We start from the raw sequence: 26,843 nt of genomic DNA, 5'->3' as shown, positions 1-26,843 counted from the left end.
GACGTGCAATTTACCCTGGAATCATGGTTGTGTTGTGCATTTTAAATTCCTTGGTTCGTGGGATTTTGTATTTATTTTATATTTATTTATTTTATTTATTTATTTTTGGTAGCTTTCAGAGCTTGTGTTTGGTCTTAGTAAACTGGCCTTGGGGCATCTGAAAACAAACTGTGCTTGTTAGGAAATTAGCAATGTGAAACTTGACAATGCATACAGAATGTTGCAAGACCAACTGGACAGCTAATAATGTGGCAATTACTCTAATTTTAGGTAATAGGCATGACTTGTTAGAAACTGGACACAAAAGGTAACCTGCATTTTATAGGAAACTTAACCATTTCCCAACTGTGTAATTTTTGCAAACAGAAGGAACACAACATGTTAGCGAATGAGAAGAGATAGACACAAAAAGGCTCCTGATCATCTTGTACTTGATTCCCCACAATTAGGCTGTTACTGAAGTTGGTGTCTTTAAACAAACCAGAATGTTATTCATTCAAAATGTTTGTTAAAAATTAGCAAAAAAGTGAAGATTTCCATTTTATTCCCTAATGAATGACTAGTTTTGCAGGAAGATCTTAGCAGGGATGTTCCTTTTTAGTTTCCTGGGTGTTCTGTGGTTGAGCTTTATTTGTTAAGCTCAGCTGTGTTCCCAGCCCATTGCATTTCCCTTAAGCATTCAAGGGCTTTTCTTTGTTTAGCTCCTGTAGTTGGGCTTGACAAAAATACTCTATAGGCATAAATACCCTTCTGTTTGGAAGGAGGAAACACAATTGTGAGGTTAAAAAAAAGGAGCAGTAGCTACTATGTGTTTATCCTGAAAGAAAATATCAAGGGATATCCCAAGAATATCCCAAAAGTAAACTCTTTAGTGAAATTCACCTTCAGTTAAAATATTTGGAGTTTTGTTGTAGTCATTGATGCAATGAAATCCACTGAAAATGCCTATGGATCTTGAAATACCATCTTCTGAAAAGCAGGCTTTGTGGTACTGTGTGTGACTAAACTTACTACTGTCTCTACATTGCATGGCCAGAGTTTGGTATGTAGAAAGGCATGTCCCTGAGTTAAGCAGTCCAAAGGTAAAACAAAAGTGCATGTGACCAGGACTCTGCCCTAAATTGGTTCATGAAAATCTATTTGGCTTCTCCATGCTTCATTCATTCTCACTAGCACTCGTCATTACAGGCTTAAAGGGAAAACAAGATCAGATTTATCAAGTGATTGTAGCATGATGATTGTACCTGAAAAATAAGACCTCAAAATCAGGCATTTTGAGCAAGATAGGAGAAGCAGAAGGACTGACTCCCGTTTAGAATTAAAATGGGTAAAACACGACATGGGAAGTGTGATATTTTTTTGTATTCATCCAATGTCTAGCCTATTTTTTAACAAAACACCTTTTTTTCTAGGAGAGGGACACATTCCTGGGAAAGGTCTCTTGACACAGTGATCTTTCTCCTGAGACCTCTCAGTTATTTCACCTGATTTACAGCTCTGACACATTTTATCTGAGGTCTCCAGCAGATCATTTTGCAAAGGGGATAGAGTTCTCCAAATTTGGATTCTGTTGCATTGGAGATCTTCTTTGACAACAGACAGATGACCAAAGAGCACTTTATAGCTGCTCAATTATTTATACTTGTCTTGTTAATTGCTCTCAGTAGTATAGCCTCAGTTTCTGTCTGGGCACAATAGGTTTATGCAACAAGGAGGTAGAGATGATAGGCAGTCAAATCTGTTTGGAAGCAGGGTTTGATGGCCCTGTGGTTCAGGGCTTAGGTGAATTGCAAATCGGCCTGGGGACTGTTAGGTGATTACAGGCAGCAGTGACTGGAATGGCCATCTTCCTCACCTGGGGCAAAAAACCACCCCCATTTTCCCTATAGATCATGCACTTAAAAACAAGTAAGTCTAATTCTGTTCCTAAAATGTGACATAGCGAAAATAATGTATTCATATTATTGTTTATGAGGAATGTCATGATTTGTCATGAAATTTGTGTTAGGTGACATTCCCAGACCCTCCTTTAAGTGTGATGATTTCGTGTCTAACCTGTACAGAACAAGATTGTGCCTCATAATGTAGCACCAAATGCTAAGAAAGCCCTGACCAAACACATCTCAATTTTAAAAGGTGCTTTAGAGGATGAAGGCAGCAGCTTCCTTCCTGGTGAAGCAGGTACCGGCTGCTGCATGTAGAGTAGCTGGGAACACGTGCATCTTACTCCCTAGATGAGATCCGTGTTACTTCTGGGTGGCTTGGATCTCTCTCTGGATTTGTTCCTAGCTTCAGAGGCAACACTTCAATTAAAGCAAAGAGGCAACAGACTGGCATGTTTCTGATTATGCAAATACCTGTTTCAGAGGAAAGGGAATGCTTTGGCACTTACGTGTTCTTTTTCTTATTAATTAGTTTAAAATTGCGTGGAGGAACATTGAATTACTTGTCTGATATGCAGTAAAACCTTTCTTCAGGTGCTCAGATTAAAAGACAGTCTTGTGCTCTGTTGGAGAAAACATCAGCTATGTTTGCAAAGTGCAAGCTAAAAAATATCCAGAGGGAGTTGGAATATTTTCCTAAGCTTCATGTCTTTATCATCACTACTGGACTTCCACTACTCCTTTTGGTTGTTCCAGAAGTGTTTTGTCTTTCTTTTCCCTTGGAATGGAGATAAAAACCTTCACTTTGGAGGTTCTTGTCCTTCGTTTTCTGCAGTTTAGTTTGTGGAAACCTTCCTATTTACTTACAGAATTGCCCTGTACCAAAACATTGTCTCTGGCATGCCTTGCTGTTTGCTCAGCTCACCTCTGGGAAAGATTCGGTTTTGATAAGAGCCATGGAAATGTTTTTCTTCTAACATGAGGTGGAAATCATATACAGCAGGAATATAGTGCCTTTCAATGTGAAAGGTCCCCAAGCACTTGACAAACTGATACCCACGCTAGCCAGCAGGAACACTAGCCACTTCTGACAGGTCCTTCCTCGGGGGTAAAGCACAGCCCTGTTTGTGGCAAGCGGCCACGCTGTGTGACAGTTTATGGCAGGAAGCAAAGATTAGTTACTCAAAGAAGTCTCTCATGTTCTCTTTCCCATCAAAATGGATTATATGCTGTTGTTACACTTACAGGTTGTGTCAGGTTTGTAGGAACTTTAATTATAAGACCAAAGTAGTTTTCATTTTCATAAAGTTAATTGTTTTTCATAGAGTTTTGGAAAAGGGTCTTTCCTTCAAACACAGTAAAATACAGAAGAAAATAAACAGTGTTTGTGCTTCAATGATACTTCAAGTGTTGATTTGTTAAGAACAATTTTAACCTTTAATTATTGTTAAGAACAATATTCTCAGTTTTTACCCACTGTTTTGTGAAGTAAACGTAAATGGAGGGGGCTACAGCTTGTCAAAAGCAAGTGGCATCTTTTTGTTTCATCTTTCAGGTTATAGAGTAGAAAGAAATGAGCACTTTAAAAGGAAACAAAACTCTGAAATAGACAGCTACAGGATATAGTAAATGCACTTTAACAAGTATTCTCATAAGAGGGTTTCGCTTTACATGTAACACCAGTATAAGTGATTAAAGAGCAGGTTTACTCTTTTAACAAGTCTGAGTGATAATTTTGCCCTTTAGGAGTGTGAATTTTATTTTTCACAGTTTTCTCCTTACTGAGATATTTATGTCAAAAGAGTTGCATTTAACTCACAGGGCAGGGTTTTTGTAGAGATTCCTCCACAACTTCTTCAGCTCAGGTTCTCTTTTAGAGGAATCCGATTTACACAGCATTAGGTTACAGTGTATGTTACCGAGATTGACCAGCAAGTGATTTATTTAATGACACAACTGATTTCTAAGGGAAAATCAAATACACATACAATTAACTGGGGAAAAAAACAATTCATGGTAATGTGAAAGCACATTCACAGAATGTGTGCTGAAAGTCTTTATTCTGAGGGATTTTGTATGTGGCAAGTGCTGCCTTCACTAAAGCTGGTAGGAAGATCCTCATCACCCTCTCTAGGACGGGATTATTTACCTGATGAGGAGTGTGGATGGCTAGAACCTATCTAGAGAAAATAACCTGCAATTTTAATTTTAGAGCCTGTATTTTAGTGTAGTGCATAAGATATAGTATTCAGAGTGTCACACAGTTAATGAAAGAGTCTGTAAGAGAATCCATATTTCCTTTGCATTGAGCCCCAGGACCAATTGCTGGGCTTATATAAATATAGCTGTCACTTCTAGGGCACCTTCCATGCTGCTTCCTTAAACCTGAGAAGAGAAGGTGTGTTTTGGACCAGTGAAAGGTTTACTGGCAGCTTAAGGATGTGCTTTTATCTGGAAAACTTCACATGAAGTAGAGAAGTTATTTCCCAATACAAACACACATGTTCATGGTAATAGTCTGTCCAAATCCATTTCATGCATGAACATCATGAGACTAAAAGAAGGAATTGTGGCTTCTATAATGTGCTTTGTTCAGGCTTGAAACAGGCTGTATTTTTGATTTAGTGACTGTGTGTGTATGTAGAGGTTTTAGGTTTGTTTTCAGCTTTCTAATGCTTTGGAAGTGTTTTGCTGGTGTAGTGCATCACAATTGATTGAAATAACCAGACTATACTTTCCACTGTACATAGTAGTGGTGCTATTTAAAATGTCCCCATCCTAGTCTCTCTTGTTTAAAATACTGAAAAGAGGAAGGAGGATGCTGAAATAAATTTCTGGCAGCCTGTGCAAGACTGGATTTGGTGTTATTGGGGGTTCTCAGGTTCCCAGACTGCCCTGTGCACCCCTCCACAGTCTGCACGCCCCATGGCTGGCTGGGCTGGGGCACCCCAGGCTATGCTGAGCAGCTGGATGTGCATGGATGTGCTCCTCTGTGCCCCTTGACATGGGGTGGATTAGGACCAGGAGCACCATTGGTGCCACCCAAGAGAGATAACTGTGGCTAATGTTAGAGGAAAGGAGTTCCTAGTTACTGAGTCTGTTAAATAATGCTGAGGTATAAAATATGTTGTTTCTTCTCCATTTACAGAAAGCAGAAGCCACTGGTGAAAAGCGACCTAGAGGCCGGCCCAGAAAATGGGTAGGTATTTCAGTTCCAATCATTTGATTTATTTGCTGTGTTATAAAGCACGTTATAAAGTCCATTCTTTCAGAGAACAATTATTTCTGCTTAATTTGTAAGAAAGAGCATCCATCTTCTATGCCTGTTTGTTCTGGTGGATTGACTGAAGAGTTAAGATAACAGAGAAGTTAACCACAGCTTTCTACCTTTAGACTCTGGTAGTTTGCTCAAGGCACTTTACTTTTAAATGTTTGCTGGGAGTGAATATTTTTGTGCCTCTAATCAGCATGAAAAGGGGCACAACTCTTCCTTCAAAAGAGAGTAAGGAGATAACTTGTCCAGTAACTGACTAACAAAGGTTAAAGGGGCACTATCAGACATCAGAAGGTGATTAAGAGAGGTGATAATATTCAGGTGTAACATCTACAAGATAAAGTTTAAAAGTTTTAAACCCAAAACTTCTTTGTCCTACGTTGCCTGGAAACAGCATATTTTCCTTAAATCCAGTGACAAAGAGGGAAAGAACAGTGGGATACTTGCACTTAGAATTTAGTTTTTCCACTCTGGGCCATCTTCATGCCTCATAAGACTGTAGTGACTAGTAATATGTTTCATTAAAAGTTTCCTTTTCCCCTGGCCCTTTAGGCTGTAGACATGGCAATCAGGTGTGTGTGGTTTGATTCTCTGGCCATGGAAAAGTTTCAGTCTCAGATACTAGAGATTCTGTGTTCTCACTGATGTGTACAGCTGATGAGAGTCTGACTTGTTCACCTCTCCTCTGCACATCTGTCACTTATGCAGAGGCTTTCAAAAGAAATGTGATGGGGATGTCACTTGGAAAGCATAATTGGGTATTAGAAAATACGAAGTTGTGGCCGTGTGCTCCATCACAAGTTAACATTTCTGATTTCCCTTTTCCAGTTCCTTTTGCCTTTATCTGCTCAACAATTTTCTTTATTTTTCAAATCCATCTCAGTTTTGCTCCCTTATTTTACTCTGCCTTTTCTTTCCTCTCTGCAGTAAATTTTCCCCTCATTTTGTTCAGTTCTTTTGCGTAGATGTCAACACAGCCTTTAACGTATATGATGCAAAAGCTCAAACAAGACCAGAAGGTACTTAAAGCTACGGCTGAGGTTCTCTGGAGTAATCAGCAGCTAAGTAAGGAAAGAGATGGGTTTAACAGTTACTTTAAGAAGTAGTTCTGTGGCATTGTCCACAGTGATAAAATACCCCAGGATGTTCCTTTGGGAGAACAGACCATTACATACTAGATGTCTGCTTATGCCTATAGTTTTTAAGTCAAGCAGATTTCAGGTACATGAAGAGGCTCATTGGCATTAGCAAGAAGGTGGCATGTTCAAATGTACCTGTGCTGGTGATCTTCTCAAAGGCACCTTGGAGAAGGCAAATGCCAAGGGCAGTAAAACAAGGATCAGTTACTATCTACTTCCTCCTGTCCTGCTCAGACCTTGCACATGTGGATGCTGAGTGTTGCTTGCTTGATCCTCACCTTGGGTGCAACCCCAGAGGAAGCAGCAGAAATAGCTGGTTTATGAGAGTAATTTATAACAGGCAGAGCATCCCCACTGCATTAGGAATGTGTGACAGTGGAATAGGGGTGGCTGAAGAGCTCTGTAAAGAGGGAAAACGCAGCAGTGTGAAATGTTAAAAGGATATTCTTTCCCAAGCACTCGTAGTCAGAAGCTAAGGTGAGCTTCCAGTGGAAAGGGCTAAATGCAACCCCTGTGTTATCTTTTAGGTTAGACTGTTTCCCTTTTATTTTTGTATCTTTATGGGGAAGAAAGGATAGGCAGTATCACTAAGTTTAGTATGGGATGTTTGTTGGGTGCAGAATCTGATTTGCAGAAATGTGGATTATTGGCTATTTAGTGGTTATATGCATTCCTTTATTGTGAGACCAGTGCAACAGTTTCACTCCTTTTTTAAAAACGTAGGCATATTTTCAACCTTGGTATTACTTTGTTATTGTGCCTGCGGAAAGCCCAGTCTTCATTCGCTTATTCTGATGCTATGGTTGCTTCTTGTGATTTTCAGAGATAATGCTCATATCTGCAGCTGGCATTGAGATAATCCTATAGACTGTGAGAATCAAATATGCTTTTTATTTCCCCCTCTCCTTCTTTTCTCTTTCCAGTTTAAACTAGGCTCATGGGTTCCTCCTGTGTGCATGATGAAATGGAGAATGATGTTTTATTTTGCTCCAGAAAGAAATATGGTAAAATTATTATAAGCCATGGTGCCAATCATAAGGAAAGCTTATGGTTGAAATCAAGGGAGGATTTTGCCTAAAAGCAGATGGCACAGTATCAGCCTTTCTGTTTTGACATCTAACATGTACTCAGAAAATGTCCCTTTTTATCACCCAAACTTCAGTCAAGTCCTTAGTGATTATTTTCTTCTTTATTCCTATTTATATATCAAGCCTGAATGATGATGGTTCTGTATCAGTGAAAGTAAAGTGTGTACAGGTATTTTTTTCTTGGAGAGGGCAGAATTCTATATGGAAGGTATTTTCCTGAGTTTGTAACCCTTTCCTATGAGTCTAGAGGTTCTGTGTCATATGTTGTTCATCAAATTGTAAAGTATTATTTCTGCTGTTTCCTTCAATATGCGCATGCAGAGACATACGACCTAACAGACCACTGTAGAATTCCGGTAGCTGGTCTTTCTGCCGGTTCAAATTAAGTATTTAATGTTTGTGACTTGCAATGTATTTATTTATATATTATTTTTTAGAAGAGAAGTAAATCTTTTTGACTACTATAAAACTGGGAAGGGGGAGGGAGAGCCCAAGCGAAGAGGGCAAGTAGCCCAGTTTCTCACAAGCATATGAGACATCTGATGAGTTCCCAATGCAATAATGGGTGCTTTGCAGAGTTGGCAAGGAGAAGTCCCTTGTCAGGAGAACAGACCTAAAAGCTGACAAACTCTCCTGAAAATAGAATATTCAGCTACACAGCTAAGCTTTCTAAATGTGTAGGGCTAATTAAATAGAAACCCTGGAGATAACAAGGTCAAGCTGGTGGGAAGTTAACATATTTGGAGTCAGAAACATAGTGCCTGCTGCTGGAAGTCATCTTCACCATAGGTTGCTGCCCCTGTGTAAAGCACATTGAAGGCTACAAGTCCTATTAACAGAGAGGGAGGTCTTCATGACCTTGGTACTCTGTAATTTTAGAGGGTTTAATGCAGCAACATGTTCTAAGCTCTTTGGATGCATCTACATTAATGTGTTAGGTCAAATCAGGAGTGTGCTTTGGAAATGCATCTCCTAATTGTCCCTCATGTATTACGTGCATTGTGGAGCAGTCCCAGAACTCATGGGCTGGATTCCTTTCAACTGAAACAAAACTGAAAGTTGTGCTGCAGAAGTGCCATCCAGTAGGCATTCAACCCATAGGACTAGGCTAAGAGGAATTAAAACCTCTTGAAAGGTATGTGGTCTGGACCTGAAGTCCTCAGCACCAGCCTTTTTTTTCCTGCTGGTCCATATTGCCTGTGTATTGTAGCCATAGCCTTTGATGCTTGAAAAAGGCAGATGAAGCACACTGGGTTTTATTAGCAGAATTATTTTACGTAGCATAAGTGTAACATCAAATCCATAGCCATAGAGATTTACATTATACTCAGAATGGAATGAAAGGTTGCACTGACTTCATCAGTGCCAGGTTTTTGCCACTTAAGGCCTCCTGTTGCTGCTGTTTGTGGAATCAGGAACAATTTTGCTGATGGCTTTACATAAACCTTTGTAAAGAATTCACAGTCAATGCTTTCTTGCTTCTTTTGTTTTAATTTGTGTATGGCTAGAAGTTGATTGAAAGGAGGAGACTGGAGGGTTACGAGTAAAGCAAGAGACTGAATAATCAATTATTCTGCTGTTTGTTCCAAAGAGCTGCATTGAAAACCCCTGGAAATTTCATAGACTTCTAGTGCTCTCAGTCATTAGCTTAATGGGGAAACCTGAAACTCAGTTCTGAAGCTGATACTTATAAGGCTATTTTTTCATTTCCATTGTTTTTGTTATATTTTTAGATAGTTTTTTGGTTGTTGGTTTTGGTTTTTTTTTTGCGTTGTCTGATTTCAGCTCCACATTTTTTAACCTGAACCACAGATTCACTGCATGGCATAGCAGAATTGCTCAAAACAACCAAGCAAAAGTCCAGAGCTGCAGTTCTGGAAGCCACATTGATTATAACAGCAGAGGAGAATCGGTGACTTTCCAAGTGCAGGGTACATGTGAAGCATCCATTTGCACATCTTATCATTGATGCCCAAGAAACAACTGTGACTTGTTCAGAAAACTCTCAAGGATTTTGTTTTCTGCTAGACAGTCTAGGTAGCACATTTCAGGTTGGTAGGAGAGAAGAGATAATCAGAAATAAACTTAATTTCCTTAAGCAGGAACTTTATCTGATCCAATCATGATTACATAGACATTACAGTACTTTTGAAGCTCAGGTTTTCCCCTTTATAATGAGGGCAGAGTTTCACTTTATACTTGAAAGCCAGTTTAAGCAGTGCCAAACCACGTTGAAAAACAGTCATTACAAAAATTGCTTTTTCTGATAACTTTTCCTTCAGATTATTTCCCACTGCAGTTTTGACATAGCTGAAATATCAAACCTTAAACATGGCATTTGCGCAATGTTTCTATGCTAGCATTTCCAGAAGGCCTGTGTCAGGCCAAGGGCTCCTAATGCTCATTCACTTGTAAGAGTTTGCAAGCCAGGTTCTGAATTTTGAAGAAATGCGTATCAAGAGAACCCTGTTGCCTCAGAAGACCCTTCAGTGTTTTGAGGCTATTTCTTGCCCACAATGAATTTTTGCAAACTTTTATCTAAGAGGAAGTTTCTGTCTGTTAGTGCCATGCTCTGTGGTGTGAAGCCATTTGACTTGGTGCTTATGTCTCATTCGGCGCAGTCATTTTTGTCTCAGATGAAGTCATAGTCTGGGAGGTGCTTAAACTCATGCAGGCTTCTTCACTATGTGGTAGGGAGAGAAAGGTGTTGTGAGATCACAGTCCATCCTCCTCTATAAAAGACTTAGTTGTAGGTGGGATGAATTCTCATCTGGAGAGAGCAACCTTTTAACACCGGGAAAGACAATCTAGATGATAAAATAGGATGCAAATCTGGGTTTTAAATGGCGAAAGCTATGTGTGACAGTTCTGGCTTGTTGATGGTGCTTACCAGTGTATCCCCAAGCTAGGCTAGAGATTCCGCTGTCATGAGAACCTGTACTTGTTTGAAGGAATTACTTCATAGTCTATTTAGAGCAAACCATGATCAAGGTAAAACTTACGTCACATGTATTGGATGATGATGAATGCAAAAGGAAGTTGCTATTTATGTAATTATGGAATATACAGAATATAGAAGTTATATCTATAGAATATAGATAAAAATTCAGTTTCTTGTATTTGGAAGAATAATCTCATTTCAGTGACTTTACGTCATTACAACTTTTGACTGCAATATCTGTGGTGTTAGTGCTTTCTACTGCAGTTGGTTTGCCGTTTTACACATATTGCTGTTATTTTAATCTTCCAAACTACCTTACCTTCTTTGTGAAGGTCATAGATGTTAATGCATGGTAATGTAAAATAACTTTTTTCATGAACATGTTTTACATCTGTGTGGGCAAGATCATCACCTGGGAGGGGGTCATCGTTTCAGTTTTCTATAGGGCTTGAAGGAGCTTTTATAATTATGAAAAACAGACGATCTCTTTCCTTCAGAATTACTAAACAGTAGATGAAGGACATGAATTGGAAGCCTTAAAAGCTTTATGCCAATACATTCACTTTCCAGTTCAGATGATCTGTAAATGAAATCATCTCTCAAAACCTGAACTTTTTGACAAAAGCAGTGATGGTTGAACTTTTCTCCTATGACTAACAGATATTTAGTGTTCTTTTTGCCAGTCTTTGTCTATTTTTTTATTCAGCACTCTTTGAAAGGAAAAACTATCTTGCATGCTCATAGAGGATTCATGAAAACATCACTAAAAATATGTTCTGTCTCACCTGTGTTCAGAGAAGTATGTGTCTTCATTTCTCTATAAGCTTATCTAAGCAAATAGTGTCCTTCCTTGGACTCTTGGAGTCCTCTTCCTTGTTGGTATAAGCAGTTGTGGCACCATTATTTCAAGAGCAGATCTTGTAGACCATAAGGGAAAATTTAGCCATGATATTTCTTTTCCAAAATACATTTCTATTACCAGAAGAATATTCCTCTCATTCGCTAATTCATTTCCACTTCCGTTAAGGGATCTTAAAACATACCCAGTTTTGCTAAAAATATTTTGCCTTCAGCTGTCATTTCAGAATCCTTAAAGGAAAATCTTTTACTCTGTTTGATGCCCAAAGAGGAAATTTAACAGGCAAAAAATGCAGGAAGTAAAAATGCAGCATCTGTAGTGAAAGGTAAACTGGAACTCTGAGCTGTTGCCTTTTCATGATCTCAGGTAACGGGTGTTCAAGAGCTTTGAACATTAGTTCCCCATTCAGCTGTGTATTTTGATTTTACAAGCCTCATTGCCCTTTTAACATGTGAGGAAGCTGAGCACTGAGGCTGGTCATGGCAGCATCAGGAGACATTTTTGCACCTGTGGTGTTTGCATTTTTGGTTTCGTTGCTAGCACAGTTATCAGTGCATCCAGCTACCTGACAGAGAAAGTATATCAGGTGGTGAAAAGCACAGGCACTCATTCTTGCTCTTGCAATTCCATTTTAATCACTGAAAATGTTATGAATGCAGAAAGAGAAGCTGGGCCTCACCTCCATTGAAAATGTACTCCACAAGGTTAATTGCCTTGCCCAAGGAAATCTGTAGAAGAGCCAGGAATAGAACTCGGATTTCCTGGCAGCTCGCCCGTGCCTTCAGTCAAGGCCATCCTCCCGTAGAGCTGGCTTGTGAACAGGTTGGATAAGGAGGGAAACATGCTTTTCATTCTGTATCTTAAACCCAATATATGGGGTTTACCTGTTTCTGTAAACTCAGATGTGAGTACTCTCAGTGTGTTTAGCTTATGTGTAGCTGGTGGGCAATGAGGGGTAGGAGTATGGTACTAAAAAGTCTATGATTTTCCCTGGGAGTATTTAAAAGACATATAGATGTGGCATTTAGGGATATAGTTTAGTGGTGAGCTTTGCAGTGCAGGGTTAATGGTTGGAGTTGATCTTAAGGCATCTTTTCCAACATAAATGATTCTATATACAGGGTAGAATGGGCAGGTTTCATACCAGAAAGGTTTTGAACCAAACCCAAATATAAGGCTGCAAGGTATTTGATATATATTGATGGTATTTCTCATCTTTGTACCTTAATTACATGTAGAAGGTCAATACTGGTTCAGTAAATGACAAATGTAATCATGACACCAAAGCGCCTAGTTCCTGGGAGTGTTTTGAATGCAGTTACTCTGCTTTCCAGGACTAGCCAGTCTGAGCCATAGCTGCAGGACAGGGCCATTCAGGTCACCTCATTCAAAGACGGTATTTCCATTCCCTGTCCTCTTGAAAGGTAATGTTGCATATGGAATGGAAACCCACATGTTAAAGTGTGATCTGGGACAGAAGATTCAGAGTGAAAACTTCTGGGTTTTCTTATAATTTCTGACTAAGTGTGCATCTTATTTAATGTAATTTATTTACATTCTATTCTGTTTTACAGTGCAATCCCCAGTAATGCAGTAGCCTTACAAAAATACACATTTTTTTCTCCAGCAGTAATAGGAAAGGGCCATTTTATAAGTCGGTCCCTGTGTGGGTGAATTTACTCCTTTCAATTACAAGTTATGATAATAATTAAAGTAATCCTTCTGGCTTTGTTCTGCATTCTTTATAGACCCAAGCAGGCAATGTGGATGCTGAAGGAATGCAGGGTTGATCCTCTCCTGGAAGGACTGGGAAGAGGCTAGTATTGTGATAATTAATATGTGGAGAGTTGCTTTCAGGTGTTTGAATGAAAGTTATTACTTGCCTTAAGTGTGAGTATTGTTATTTCCTCTTCCTTAATCCTGGGTCTAACCCTCACCTCAGATTGCAGTTCAATATTACATTTTAGGTATGAGACTAGATTTTCAACAAGAAAGTGGGCTTTTTTCAGTAAATAGCTGCAAAATATCTTCACCAGGAGGTGGCTTCTAATTCTGTAGCACACAACTCCAAGCAAGGAAAAAAAAAGGCTTTTTGTATCAACAGTAATATGCTTTAGATGTGATTTACTTAGCATGACACATTCTTCCTTTGCTGTCTTGAGCTTATTTTGTGCTGGCTACCAATTTAAAACACAAAGCGAGCAGAGTTTACGATGGCATTTACGGGTGTACCTGTTTAACCATCCCGAGACCTACCTGACGTGTTCATCAGACTGCAAACGAAAACCAAGATAAAAAGAGAGACAAGAACCTGAAATCTGAAAACTGTGACTTCACAGGCTGTACTGTTTCAATAGTCAGAGTGGGGAAAGGTTTAGTGGTTTAAAGTTGCAGTGGTGACACTGCTGCTGAAAGAGGAAGTGATCTTTTCATGTCCAAGAGAACCCAGATACTTTCAGTCTTCAGGGGAGCCCTGGAACAGGAAACACCAAGGCCTGGAAGATGACAGACTGAACGAGAAAGCTGTACGTTGAGGAGCATGTAATCGTGGTGTAGAGGCTGATAATGCTCATAGCATGCTGTTTGTTTTGCAGTCTTTTGTTATTCCCTGTTCAGACTGATTCTGGTTGCACAGAAAATGCCTATCAGCTTTGCTGTTACTGGAGGCTGTTGACAGGGTATGATTTTCTTCTTTGCAAGGCAGGGAGGCTTCATCTCTGTTTTGATGCTCTAGTGATTGCTTTCTAGGAAGGAAATCTTTTTGCTGTGCTAAGGTGGCCTCACCTGAGCTGAGACAGGAGAAGTAGGTGGGTTTGTTTCCTGAACACAGGTATCTATGGGTTTCATCCCTTTTCTTTCATGGCTTGATAGTGTGGGAAGTCTGTTCCACCCAAACTACCTGCTGCCTCACAGGGATTTTAGTAGCCTGTCCTGGAAGCATTTTCTGTGCATGGCATTTTAGCTTCAAGAGAAGAGCTGGAGAATGCTTCTCATCCAGGAAAGCACAGGAGCTGATGATTAGGACACTTGTACAGGAGGTGTGGGTTCAAAACTTCATCATGTTTACTAATGGGCAGACCCCCCCTTTGAGTACCATTGCTCCAAGACACTGATGTATCAGTTGGCCGTGAGCACTATGAATGGAGCTGTTCTATGCCCTGACCTTATGTGGCTCTGAAGGTTTCTCCATAGGGTGGACCTGGATTTGGGGGGGCTTTCAGCTGAAACTTGAAATGCAGTGAAGTGTTTGTTGGGAGGTAGGACTTGCTACCTTAGATTAGCAATTTTGAGCACGTTCAATTAAACATTAGTCTGCAGAGGGCTTTAAGGTTAAGTAGAAAATACTAGGCATCTGAGGACCTTACAAAGATAGGCAGTCACAGAGAATAGATGGATTCAATCCCACCCTAGAGAAACCTCCACACACGTAAGACGTTATCTGCGTGTTTTATAGCGTGGCTGCAAGAATTTTGCAGGCAACAGCTTGCTGTAATCTATTTGCATGTGATTTTAATCTTTCTCTTGCCAGTTCAAATGGTGTTGCCTGTTATTGCAAGTGTTGTAATGTTTCAGAGGTTTTTTTGCAGTTTGGTTATATATCTGCATGTGTGCTATTCCCATAACAGTTTTAGGAGGCTAGTAATGCATAATGTATGTCTATATTCTGCTTTTCATTTTACATTTTAAAAATAAACTTTCTACTTTCAGTTTGTTTTATTCTAGTCTGTCAATCCTGAGAACTGTGGAACTGCAGAATTGCAGGGTCAGGCTTTGGCACTATTTGTGATGATTTAAATAATAGTATTGATAAATTACATTTGAAGTAACATATTGCTTGTGTATATGTATCGGTGTCAATGAGAAAGGAGTCTGATTGGCAGAGATTGGTTTGTTTTGATTTAAAGTAGTTTACCAGTAGTGGCAATCTCTGTTTTGGAGCCGTTAAGATTATCAGTGAATTGGGCAAGATTGAGGGTTTTTACATCCTGTCTGTTCTAAGTAACTGCTGGGAGCTTAAAAAACAATCAGACTGTTAGTTCCTGTATACAGCAGAAATCATTGCCCAATATATTATCCTAATCCATTTTGGCTGTTATATCAATTACCCCAATAGACAGCAACTGGGGCCTTTTACAAAATGTAATACAAACACATATGTGAGCTTCACTATTACGATCTTATCAAAGTTGCATTGTGTTAACATGTTCTTGGGGTTTCCTCAGTATTCACATAGAACCCATTCACCCTCTGGCTGCTCCTCCTGCATTGTTTCCTGGTAATGATGCTAAATGCCTTGAGAAATCTGCTTGGGGACTCTCCTTCCTCAGACAACTGCCTGTTTGGGTCTTGAAAAAACAACTCACACAACACATTGACAAAGTACGTACTGTACTTGGATCACGGTATTACAAATGTAGAGGAGACAAAGCTGTCTCTGCCATGGCATGCACTCTTGCATTCATTAACATTCATGAACTATTTGGAGGAGGAAAAGGTGTAGGCAATTTTTAAGCAGCTTCTTTTGCAAACTTCTTATTCAAATCAGGAATGATGATCCAATCATGCAAAATTGCCTTATCAAGTTTTATATGTAAGTCTGATTGAGATATGTAGGTAGACAAGTGGTCTCTTGGTGACACATGATGCCTCTGATCAAGTAGATGGAATGTGCAGCCATGAGATGCATGATAAATTCTTAGGCTTGTTGAAGTCAGTGGCCAAACTCCTAAGGAAATCAGTTGCCTGGATTTCAGCCTGTCTCCATCTGCCACTAACATGATGTATAACCGTCTGCTGGTTCATTATAAAGCTTTATAAATTGTGCAAATAGTCATCTGCACAAAACTCAGGTAATTTTACTTGGTGGATAAAAAGCTGGCTGGATGGCTGCATGCAAATTATGGTCAATAGCTCAATGTCCGGCTGGAGACCAGTATCGAGTGGTGTCCCTCAGGGATCGGTGTTGGGACCGGTCTTGTTTTTAGCAAGACATGGACAATGGGATCGAGAGTGCCCTCAGCAAGTTTGCTGATGACACCAAGTTGTGTGGTTTGGTTGACACGCTGGAGGGAAGGAATGCCATCCAGAGGGACCTTGACACACTTGTGAGATGGGCTGATGCCAACCTCATGAAGTTTAACCATGCCAAGTGCAAGGTCCTACACCTGGGTTGGAGCAATCCCAGGCACAGCTACAGGTTGGGCAGAGAAGAGATTCAGAGCAGCCCAAGCAGAAGGACTTGGGGGTGTTGGTCAATGAGAAAATGAACATGAGCTGGCTGCAGTGTGCACTTACAGCCCAGAAAGCAACCGTATCCTGGGCTGCATCAAAAGGAGCGTGACCAGCAGGTCAAAGGAGCTGATCCTGCCCCTCTACTCTGCTCTTGTGAGACCTCACCTGGAGTATTGTGTGCAGTTCTGGTGTCCTCAACATAAAAAGGACATGGAACTGTTAGAACAAGTCCAGAGGAGGCCACGAGGATGATCAGGGACTGGAGCACCTCCTATATGAAGACAGGCTGAGAAAGTTGGGGCTGGAGAAGAGAAGGTTGCGTGGAGACCTCATAGCAGCTTTCCAGTATCTGAAGGGGGCCTACAGGGATGCTGGAGAGGGACTCTTCATTAGGGACTGTAGTGATAGGACAAGGGGTAAAGGGTTGAAACTTAAACAGCAGAGGTTTAGATTGTATATAAGGAAGAAATTGTTTCCTGTTAGGGTGGTGAGGCACTGGAATGGGTTGCCCAGGGAGGTAGTGAATGCTCCATCCCTGGCAGTGTTCAAGGCCAGGTTGGATGAAGCCTTGGGTGATATGGTTTAGTGTGAGGTGTCCCTGCCCATGGCAGGGAGGTTGGAAGTAGATGATCTTAAGGTCCTTTCCAACCCTAACTATTCTATGATTCTATGAATTTGAGGAAGAATATCTCTACATGTTGAAGTTAGGCACCAGATGAACACAAGGTTTACAGTGACTCACATAGTAAGATATAATAAACTTGTTATTAACATCAGTAAGTTTTGAGCAGTCACTGCATGAACAAACAGGTAGGCTAGACTTGCACATAGATACAGACGGATGGGGTGTTTTGATGAGTTTTTTTGATTGTAAAGCAACTTGTATGTCATACAAACAATACTGCTGCTGAAAAGCAGGTGGCTTTCCTGTTTAATCATTTCAGTGGCCTATTTGAAAACTACAATACAGACATCTCTGTACTTCACCCTTCAGCACATTTTTCAAAGATATACAAAGATGTGGTTTTGAAAATGCTGAGTGATTTTGCTTTCTTTCCTCAGGTGTAACTTTCATTAAGGATACGCCTAGCTATGCTCATAGGTAGATACGTGCAGAAGGGTACATTACTCACTGTTAAGGCAGTGGCTCCATTGAAGTGAATTCAATAGCAAGACTGTAACTGACTTGGGTGGAGTTAATACTAATACTTGTAAATGGTGATACATAAATTGGAAAGCCTCTCTCAGTTATGCTAACAAAAAGCCACTGGTTATGGTTTTGAATAAGGGAAAGAATTTGCCCTTTAATCTGCATCATATCTAAAGGGGGAAGGTTTTGTGCATCATGTTTTTTGTTTAAACTAGATCAAAATTCCTTAGGTTAGGGCAATATCAATTGCACAGAGAGCAACAAAGTTGAAGTTCACACATGCACACAAAAATGTTTTAAAATTATATACTTAATAACAATTTTGCTCCAAGCAGAAGCTATTTCATCTCTTTTATTGCTCAGTTCAGGAAGCAGAAGGTCTCAGAGCCTCTGCAGGCAAACCAGATGCCGCTGGTTTCCAAAAAAGAGGTTATTAATCCTACCCTTCCAAATCACTAAGAAAGCTATTTAAGGGGAAAGTTAGAGCCATCATAATCTTTTTGCATAATTATAAATCATTGTGGTTTTCTTTGCGTGATTACAGTTTCAAATAGTTAATTAAATAATGTCCTAGAGCAAGCTTTATACATTGCAAAGCTCTGTACACCCCTCTTTACAGCCCCAAAAGCCATTATCTTGAGCGTGTAATAAGTGGGAGGCAGAACTCAATATATTTAGCATCCTCATTTTTGTTGACTTGTTAGTTTTCATGAAGGTTTTTTGTGGCCTTATAATAAGAAGCCCTTGGAGGGATTCTTTCCTTCCTTTGCCCTTCTGCAATGTGGGCATTCCAGACACTGCACGAGAATAGAGATAGAGGTGAACCATACCTGCATCCATTCTCTGTCTTCTCCAGGGCAAAGTTTGAATACGTAGCTTGCCTGCTCTGCTCATTCAGGGCTACGTAAATGTCACGGATAGAAGCCTTGAAAAAGTTCGTAGTTTGATTTGAGTATAAGACATCTGAAAAATGGAAAAGGGCATTTATTTAATTAAAAAATGTCTGGATTTATTTGGAAGCTCTTCAACAAAATAAACATCTGGTACAAAACCAAATACAAGAAATTTCAGGTAACCTTTGAGAAGGTCTTAAAGCAAGGAGTAGAGATGGGCAAAAATAATGAACAAAGAGCCCAAGTGTCTGTAAAACTTAGAGCAACAGGGAATTGTCACTCCTCAGTTCTTGGGTTGAATCTGACCTCACCAGCTGTCAGCTCAGCTGTGTCCCATGCACTGGTACTAAGAGTTTTCAGTCTAGGGTGGAAGAGTGCTTAAGCTACCCATCCCTTATTTCACATGGCAGTGTGGGGTCAGCCATAGCCCCTCTGCCTTTTGCAGTCTAGGAAACTGAAAGGAAAAATAATTTATCCTCTTTCAGAAACAAAAGGGATGTGGAAAGCTCTTATTTACAGCAGCTCTGCTCTGTATCTCGAGGATCAGGGGAGTTTTCTTATGTACCTGTATTAGCTGTGGAAAGGTTCCATCTTGTCTTTCCTTTTTCCAGTTTTCCTTGTCACACTCCTTTTTTGGATCCTATTGCTCAACCAAATACGTGGGGATCTTCTAGTAACTAGTTCATTATGGTTATCTTGCTTTGTTGGGGATGGAGAGCTAGGTCCCAGAGCCAAAAGCCATGTCAGCTTAAAGACAAGGACAGGATCATGGGAATTTTGAAGACAGCTCAAAATCATTTTGTTCCCTTCATATCCTGTCTTAAGCTGTACGTTTGACTTTGCACTTCCAGAGAGTGCAGCAAAGAATTGGACCCACCACATATGATTTAAACTGCTGCTGCCATCAAGCTTGGCCCATGCAGCACTAGCACCAAGGCTGAGTTTGGGTGGCAACACATCAGCGCCATGAATGATTTACAAATGAAACAGAAATGTTTAAGGGGCATTTTCATACTTGGCTCAAGTGAAAAGCAGAGAATATTATTTATGCAGATGGAAATGGCCATGCCCAGTGAAGTGCAGTGTTGTCTTCGCTAATCTCAGATATATTTGTATGAGTGTGGATTTGCTCCTTTGCACAGAGGTTCTAGTTGGTCTGTCAATGAAGTCATAACCCCACAATTGACATCATGGTCTGTTATCATGGAAACTACTGGGATCTCACAAATCCCGTTTTATAGCAGTCTGTGAATGATGGGAAAATGAGCTGTAAGAGAGGAAGTTGCTGTTTAAACTCAAATCAATGGTAATTATCAGAACGAGAGAAAGTATTAAGACGTAGTTCTGTAGGGCCAAATTGATTCTTGGTGTAGTACTGCTGAAGGCACTTTGAGTTACCCCAGGGAGGAACTTACCCCCTGTGTCTGGAATGACTTGATGGCAAACATGTGAAGAGGAAGTGAATTTATGCTCTAGTTTAATACATTGGAAAGTTTTCCCTCATCTGAAAGGCTTTCTTTATCTCTGAATTTCCTGGCTTTTGTGGATTTATATTAGATCCTTAGTGTTATTTCAATGTATTTTTTCTGGTGTTACATGTCTTTTGGGTTGTTTTTACTGGGGTTATAATATATATATATTTAATGAAAGTAACAGCAATCTTCCATTGAGGAGGTCACAAAACTTTCATGAACACTGTGTAGCTACCAAGTGCAAGGCATCTCTTCATTTCAGCTCTGCGGTTGTTGCTTGTGTAGCTAAAGCACTCATTTTAATGAGAAGATGCAAGTCTCTCTTAAAGAACATTTTAGCACCTATTTTCCAAAGTCAAATGTTATTGGCAGAGCTAATTCTTTACAAAAGAATTACCTCTGCAACTCCATATGCAGAGTGCTTGTAACCTCTTAGAATTAATGACCCGCAGTATAAATAGGACATCAATACATTATGCTTGTCGAAACCTTGAAAAAGAATTATTTTTAAGGCATGTCGAAAGATGCAAGAAACAATTACATGCTGTACTTACATGCAAGTTGTTCACCCCTATTCTTTACCAGAATCCCTATTCTAAGTCCTCTGGGAGGCACGGATTATGTACAGAGTCAGGCCATGGGAGTGGAGGCTTTCGAGGCTGCAAGTGAAAGGAATGTCACTTGTGCACTAGCCATATTGCTAACAGAAACAGAACTCAGTTGTCTCTCATTATGGCATTCCCAGTTTATGTAATGGTGACAAAGGGGCAATGGCCACAAGTTTTGGCAAAGGGAATTTCCATGGAGCAAAGGAAAAGAAAATCCACAGCAGGAGATGAGCACAGGACATGCTCTGCTAAAAGGCTGAGGAATCTCCATCCTTGGAGATTTCCAGACATCAGTCAGAGAAAGTCCAGACCTACTTGAGCCAACTTTTGGTTAAGGAGCCCAACTTCCAGCTCTAGGCACTTTCCAAAACAACTTTTCAGTGTTTCTATGCAATACCTGTGTGCTGGGTTCCTCCCCATCAAGCACAGGCCTGTCATAAGACTGTCAGCTTTGCTTTGTTTCACCTGGGAGGGGAAGGAGGAAAGGGATTTGAGGATGGCCAGAGCATGCTAGGGCAGCTCTTTTTGCCAAGCAGCTGGGTAGAGAAGCCTGTGGTAGAGCTGACCGGCTTTCCTCAGGTTCTTCCTGAGTTGCACTAGTGAAATGACAGGTATTTTGGTCTTTACTACTTAGTGGATTTCTTTTGTGGAAGATCAAACCTGGAATGAATAGGAGAGTTACCCCAGCTTTACTGTCCGTCATACTCAACAGTAAATGAAGGGCAGAGGACAAAGAGAGCCCTGGTTCTGAACTCTGGGCCAGAACCAGATGACATCCCACACTGCATGTGCTCTTTGCTTCTAAGAGGAAGAGCTATTCCATAATTATTAAGTGGATTTTTACCCCTTGTACTGATAATCTGCTGCTCTTTACCTTAAATCATGAAACAAAGGTGAAAGGCAATTTCATCTGTGTTTCTGTCGTGTCACTGCAGAGAGCCAGAGGGCAAACAACTAGCAAAGACTTTGTCTGCCACCCCGACCCCATAGCTGGACAGCCTTGTCCCTGTCCTGTGACTTGCTGCACCCCTGTACTTGTTGCTAAAGTGAGAGTGTTCATGAGTCTGAGCATCAGGGGTGTTATGTGGTGAAGATGAGTGAGCAGTGGTTGCTCTGATGGGTGGCACAGCAGGTAGGAGCTATGAGGAGTTGGGTTTAGTTAGTTTGATCTGAAGTCCATCAAGAAGTTTATTTTACCACTATGCTAAATGCATTATTTCCTGGGGGGAAAATACCCACAGATCAGGTGTTGGTTGTTTGGTATTTTTTGTTAAGAAGACAAGCATAAGGTTCACAGTAATTTGGATGTAAGATCCTGGGGTTTAAAAGTACTTTATCAAGATGCAATAGATATATTTATAGCCAGTAGACTTTTCTAGACATTTCTCCTGCACCAAAAGTCATAGAATCATAGGGTAGTTTGGGTTGGAAGGAACCTTCATAGATCATCTGGTCCAACCCCCCTGCAATCATCAAGGACATCTTCAACTACATCAGGTTGCTCGGAACCGCATCTAGCCTGGCCTTGAATGTCTCCAGGGATGGTGCATCCACCACCTCTCTCCGCAGCCTGTGCCAGTGTTTTACTCCCCTCATTGTAAAGAATTTCTTCCTCACATCCAGCCTGAATCTTCCCTCTTTTAGTTTACAACCATTACCTCCCATCATATTGCAATGAGCCCATCTTTCTTATAGGCCCCTTTTAAGTACTGAACGGCCTTAATAAGTCATAAGGGAAATTCTTCTATCCCTTGCCTTTGACAGCTCTGTGTGAACCTAAGTCACAGATTAGGTTTGGGGTTTTTTTCTGTTTTCATTATTTTTCTTTGTGAATACTTGCAGGAAAACAGACTCTTATTTTTAAGAGTTTATCTGCTCAACCTGCTTACTTCCTACCTGAAGTTTCACTAATCCTTTTGTTTTTGTGACATCAGAATGATTTCCACAGCAACCAATTGTGAGGTTGCAAACAAAGGATTATGACTTCAGGTGCAGGATGAACAGGTTTTCAGGCCAATGACACTATTAATAAGGAATGAGAGGGGAGAGAAAAAGCCCTGAACACTTGATGTGCAGTACCCATAGAGGTGATTTAAGCCCAGCAGTTGTAAGGATTTCCCGTGAGGTTATAGCATTGCTTGAAGTCAATAAAAATACATGAATCTGCAAGAATTATTTGTTTTCACCTCTCTGTTAGAAATGCTAAAATTGCTATTTAAAGTTGCTGTGTTTGTCAGAAAGAAGTCTTTCTAACTAAAGAGTTATGTGTTAATGCTGGTGAGGGACTATTCATTAGGGACTGTAGTGATAGGACAAGGGGTAATGGGTTAAAACTTAAACAGCAGAGGTTTAGACTGGATATAAGGAAGAAGTTCTTTACTGTCAAGGTGGTGAGGTACTGGAATGGGTTGCCCAGGGAGGTAGTGAATGCTCCATCCCTGGCAGTGTTCAAGGCCAGGTTGGATGAAGCCTTGGGTGATATGGTTTAGTGTGAGGTGTCCCTGCCCATGGCAGGGGGGTTGGAACTGGATGATCTTAAGGTCCTTTCCAACCCTAACTATTCTATGACTCTATGATTCTAAAGAAGTTTCAAAACAACACAAACCCACAAGGTACAACTTTCTATTGAAGAAGCCACTCCTGGCCCCTCAGGGACACTGTTGCAAGTATGATCCATGCAGAGCCAACAGCTGTGGTGAGTTTCTTGCAAAAGCTTCCTCAGATTGTCAGCAGCAAACCTTTCTGATGAACTTCACTGCAGTTTCTGTTGCAGTGACATGATGAAGGGATTCTGCAGGAATAACCTTACCTTTGATGCCAGAGTTCCCCAAATTCTGATGGTGTTTCCTACTTCCAACTTCACTTTTGAGTTATGACTCTTTCATTTCTGCTGTTTAGTGGGGCTCGTAAAACACTCTTGAAGGAGTCATGACAGCCCTCAGGGCTCAGGAATGTCTGCTTTATGTCCACAGCAAGTGGGTAGATTTTTAATTCCTCCCCAGTACATTGGAATCATTAGTTTAAACAAGACTGGAGATGCAGGGCTGGGTCCACAACAACCAAGTAGTTTCTGTGTTCATATCCCTGTAGTCCTTGTTCTTCTTTCCTGGCCAAGCTGCTGGGAAGGCTTACAAATCTCAGCAGCTCTGGGAGCTTGTTTCTTATGCTTCTTTCTGGCTGCTAACAGAGATGGAGATCAGTCCATGCCTGTGCTTTGGCCTCCGTTTGAGGCTCTGTGTGGAGTTCATTGCCCCAGTTCATATCAGATGGGTAACTGCCACCCTCCAATCACTTAATCTCCCTGGAGCAGCTATTTTTTACCCCTACCCTGTTCCTGGGCATCTTTACCAGAAAGCTCCTGAGAAGGGATAGCAAGTCAATGGAGACTTCATTCAATGGGTAGCAGCATATCCTGTGTGGAGCTTTCCTCTTTCCATATTTTGTTTTCAGCTTCTTCCCATATCAGACCTAGGGACAGGATTCATAGTTGTGGACATGTCAATTAATAAAGTTGATGAGTTACAGCAGGTCTTGCATCATTAAATTGTGTTCGTGTTCTTCAGGCATCTTTGTCTTACTCTCATTTCCCTCATCTGATAATGACAGGAGGGGTTTCTGTGTGATCCAGTCGTTCTAACCCTAAATGCTTCCCAAATTTCCTTTCCCTTTCAGTTTCCCACGGGCGCCATTTCTTAGTTTCTCAGAAATATTTCCCCTAGGATTTGTCTCATTTTTTTCCTACCATTTCAAAGTTTGGACAGGGACTCTCCACTTCCTGGAGTTTCAATGATTACATCCTCTGTGCCCAGCCATGGCCTGTTAATGAAGTCATACACACTATGTTCCATACAGGAATTTTCTGTTTGCTGCTCCTGAGACAGCAGAAGGACCTCTCACAACTGGTACTGGAGTAAGAACAATAAATGCATAGGGCTTTTCCTGGGCAGCGGGACTGGCTGGGAGGAGTTGCTGACTCTTTATTTATCCATCCTGAGGAAATGGCCTATGTGAGTTTGCTCTTCACTTTGATGAGCTGAAAGAAGAGATAGAGAAGTCCTTCTGGGCAGTGGGACAAACTGTGCAGACCATTGTAATCAGATTTCTCGTGTAACCATTAAAGTTCATCAAGATGGTACCTTTTCCCTTTGGAATGTTAGGCATTTTTAGTAACTTTGGCCTCAGTATAATTTCTTAAGAAGTATTTTCAGGCTCTGTGGGCAATATTCAGCTAACTAGGTTAGATTTATAATTGAGGTGATTAACCACATTTCCTCATTGACTAGTGAGTCAAGAGGTGATTAGTCATCCCTTAATGATCAGGTGATCATCAAAGGTGATCAGCTGCCTGTGTGGTTTGACTATAAAGCCATGCCATTTCTTCATGGCATTATAGTCATGAAGAAGTGAGAAGATCAGTTGTAAGGTTCTCATTTGATTCCTTTTGCCCCTGTTTTCTATCATGTTGTCCTGGTTTTTCACCCTGGGACAGGCCTTCCAGGCTTCTGCAGGTTACTGTAGGCACTTCTTTCCAGTTCTCTTTTGCCTAAGTAAACCTGTCGTATAGCAATGGTGATCATAGAAATATGCACCCTAATAGGCACTGCTTTCCCTGGGCATTGTAGATAAAAGAGCAAATCCAAAGAGCACACATCCAAAGCACTTGGAAATCCTGCTTGCAGTTGTTGCAGAGTTGTTCACCTTTATATGCCCAAAGCCATACTTTAGCTGTGATGTGGATGGTTATTTTAGTCTCAGTTTCATAGTAACTGTACCTGGAATGATTACACCAACAACAATGTGAAACATCTGAATGTAAACGACAGTGATGAGTGGGGCTTCCCACAGCTGGGAGTGCTTAACTCACAGGCTCCAAGTAAGTAGCTTCTATTTCACTCTAAGCACCATCACATTCCTGCTGAAAAACAAAACTGACTTTTCTGCATCATGTGAAGCTGGGGTGGAGGCAAACAAGTTCACTAAGAGGTTTCAACATTAAGGAATTAAGGTTAGTCTTATGTTCTGGCTTGATTTTCAGCCTCTCCTTAGCTGCTTCTCTTTCTTAAATGAGCAGTTTATTCCATTAGCCTTGGTGCGGAGTGCTTCCAGAGGCTAGTGGGAATGCGTGTTAGTGTTTGTTCATTCAAATATTTTTCAGATGTCACATACATAAAACCTCTGGGGCCGATGAGTGCATTATAGTGTATTTATGTAAGTTACAAAAATACTTAAGGGCCTGCAGTCATTTTGTAGCATCTGAATAATGCCTTCATTTGTTTGAAGGAGACATCAGGAGACTGTGAGTGGCTCTGGTGTGGAGCCATGTAAGGATCAGTCAGATGTGGTTTGATCAGAATGAAATGGTGAATGAGAAGGGAGAAAGAGATAGCCTTTGTGTGAACTGGATGCCATCTGAGAATAGAGCAGATTGTCCAGTATGTGGCTCATGGGATCTTTACAAGTGCATGTATTGGAACGATTCTTCTTTATACGTATACACATACATATTTTCAAACCAAAATTCCAAGGCAAAAACCTTTTTTTTATGGATAATAGAAAATATGAATATAACATAGAAGTAGAAAATATAATATTTTACATAAATTGTCTAGATCCACTGTGGCAGCTCCTGTTTTTGCCTGGCTGTGTGGGGAGCATACTCAGATCTGGAGGATGAGTTGTCCATGGGTGAAGTTCAAGTTGCAAGTTGTGAGTAGGACATCACTGGGTCATACCCAGTGATAGCAAAGTTATTAATTTCATATTTCTTTGCAAAAAAACGAGTCTGTCTTGCTCCTGAAGTCATATACAACCCAACAACGTTGATATACAATTACTTCTATGTCCTTAGTCACAACGCTGTTTTAGCTCTTAAATAGAAAATTATGTGATACAAATCTTTACATTAAGCAACAACATACATGGAATAAGTAATATGCAATGCTGTATTCAGAATATATAAAATGTATGGAATGCGCTAAGAGCAATGTTTAATGATTTAGCAAGCAATCTCCCTCTCTGTGCATGCAGCTTGGGCTGCATTTAATGTGGTGTGTCCTGCATGTGGCATTCCGCTCCCTGTGACTTTTCCATCAAGTTCACTGACATGTGCACTGGTTTTCTTGAAGTGCTTAGGAAAAGGAAGTTTTGCAGCAACTAATCTCTTTCAGGAAAATAATGGTAATGTAGCACTTGACAAAATAAATATGGAAGGTCAATGTTTGGTGGGGTGAGTGTGAAGAGTTAAGGTTTGGTACATAATCAGTCCCGTGGTTTACTTGTTTGCATGCTTACAGTGCTAATTTCT

The 26,843-nt window shown here is 40.5% G+C and overlaps 1 protein-coding gene across 1 annotated transcript in view; it reads left to right on the top strand.

Annotated features, from left to right (window-relative positions):
* Nucleotides 1-26,843, top strand: part of HMGA2 (high mobility group AT-hook 2) — a 116,464-nt gene that overhangs the window by 5,974 nt on the left and 83,647 nt on the right. Inside the window, exon 3 of the mRNA XM_034063139.1 lies at nt 5,032-5,082. Within this exon, the coding sequence (XP_033919030.1) occupies nt 5,032-5,082 (51 nt within the window). The remainder of the gene's footprint in view (nt 1-5,031; nt 5,083-26,843) is intronic.

This window comes from Melopsittacus undulatus, chromosome 5 (assembly GCF_012275295.1).
Source record: "Melopsittacus undulatus isolate bMelUnd1 chromosome 5, bMelUnd1.mat.Z, whole genome shotgun sequence".
In the NCBI taxonomy this organism is placed as follows: Eukaryota; Metazoa; Chordata; class Aves; order Psittaciformes; family Psittaculidae; genus Melopsittacus; species Melopsittacus undulatus.
This window is presented reverse-complemented; position numbering and strand designations above follow the sequence as displayed.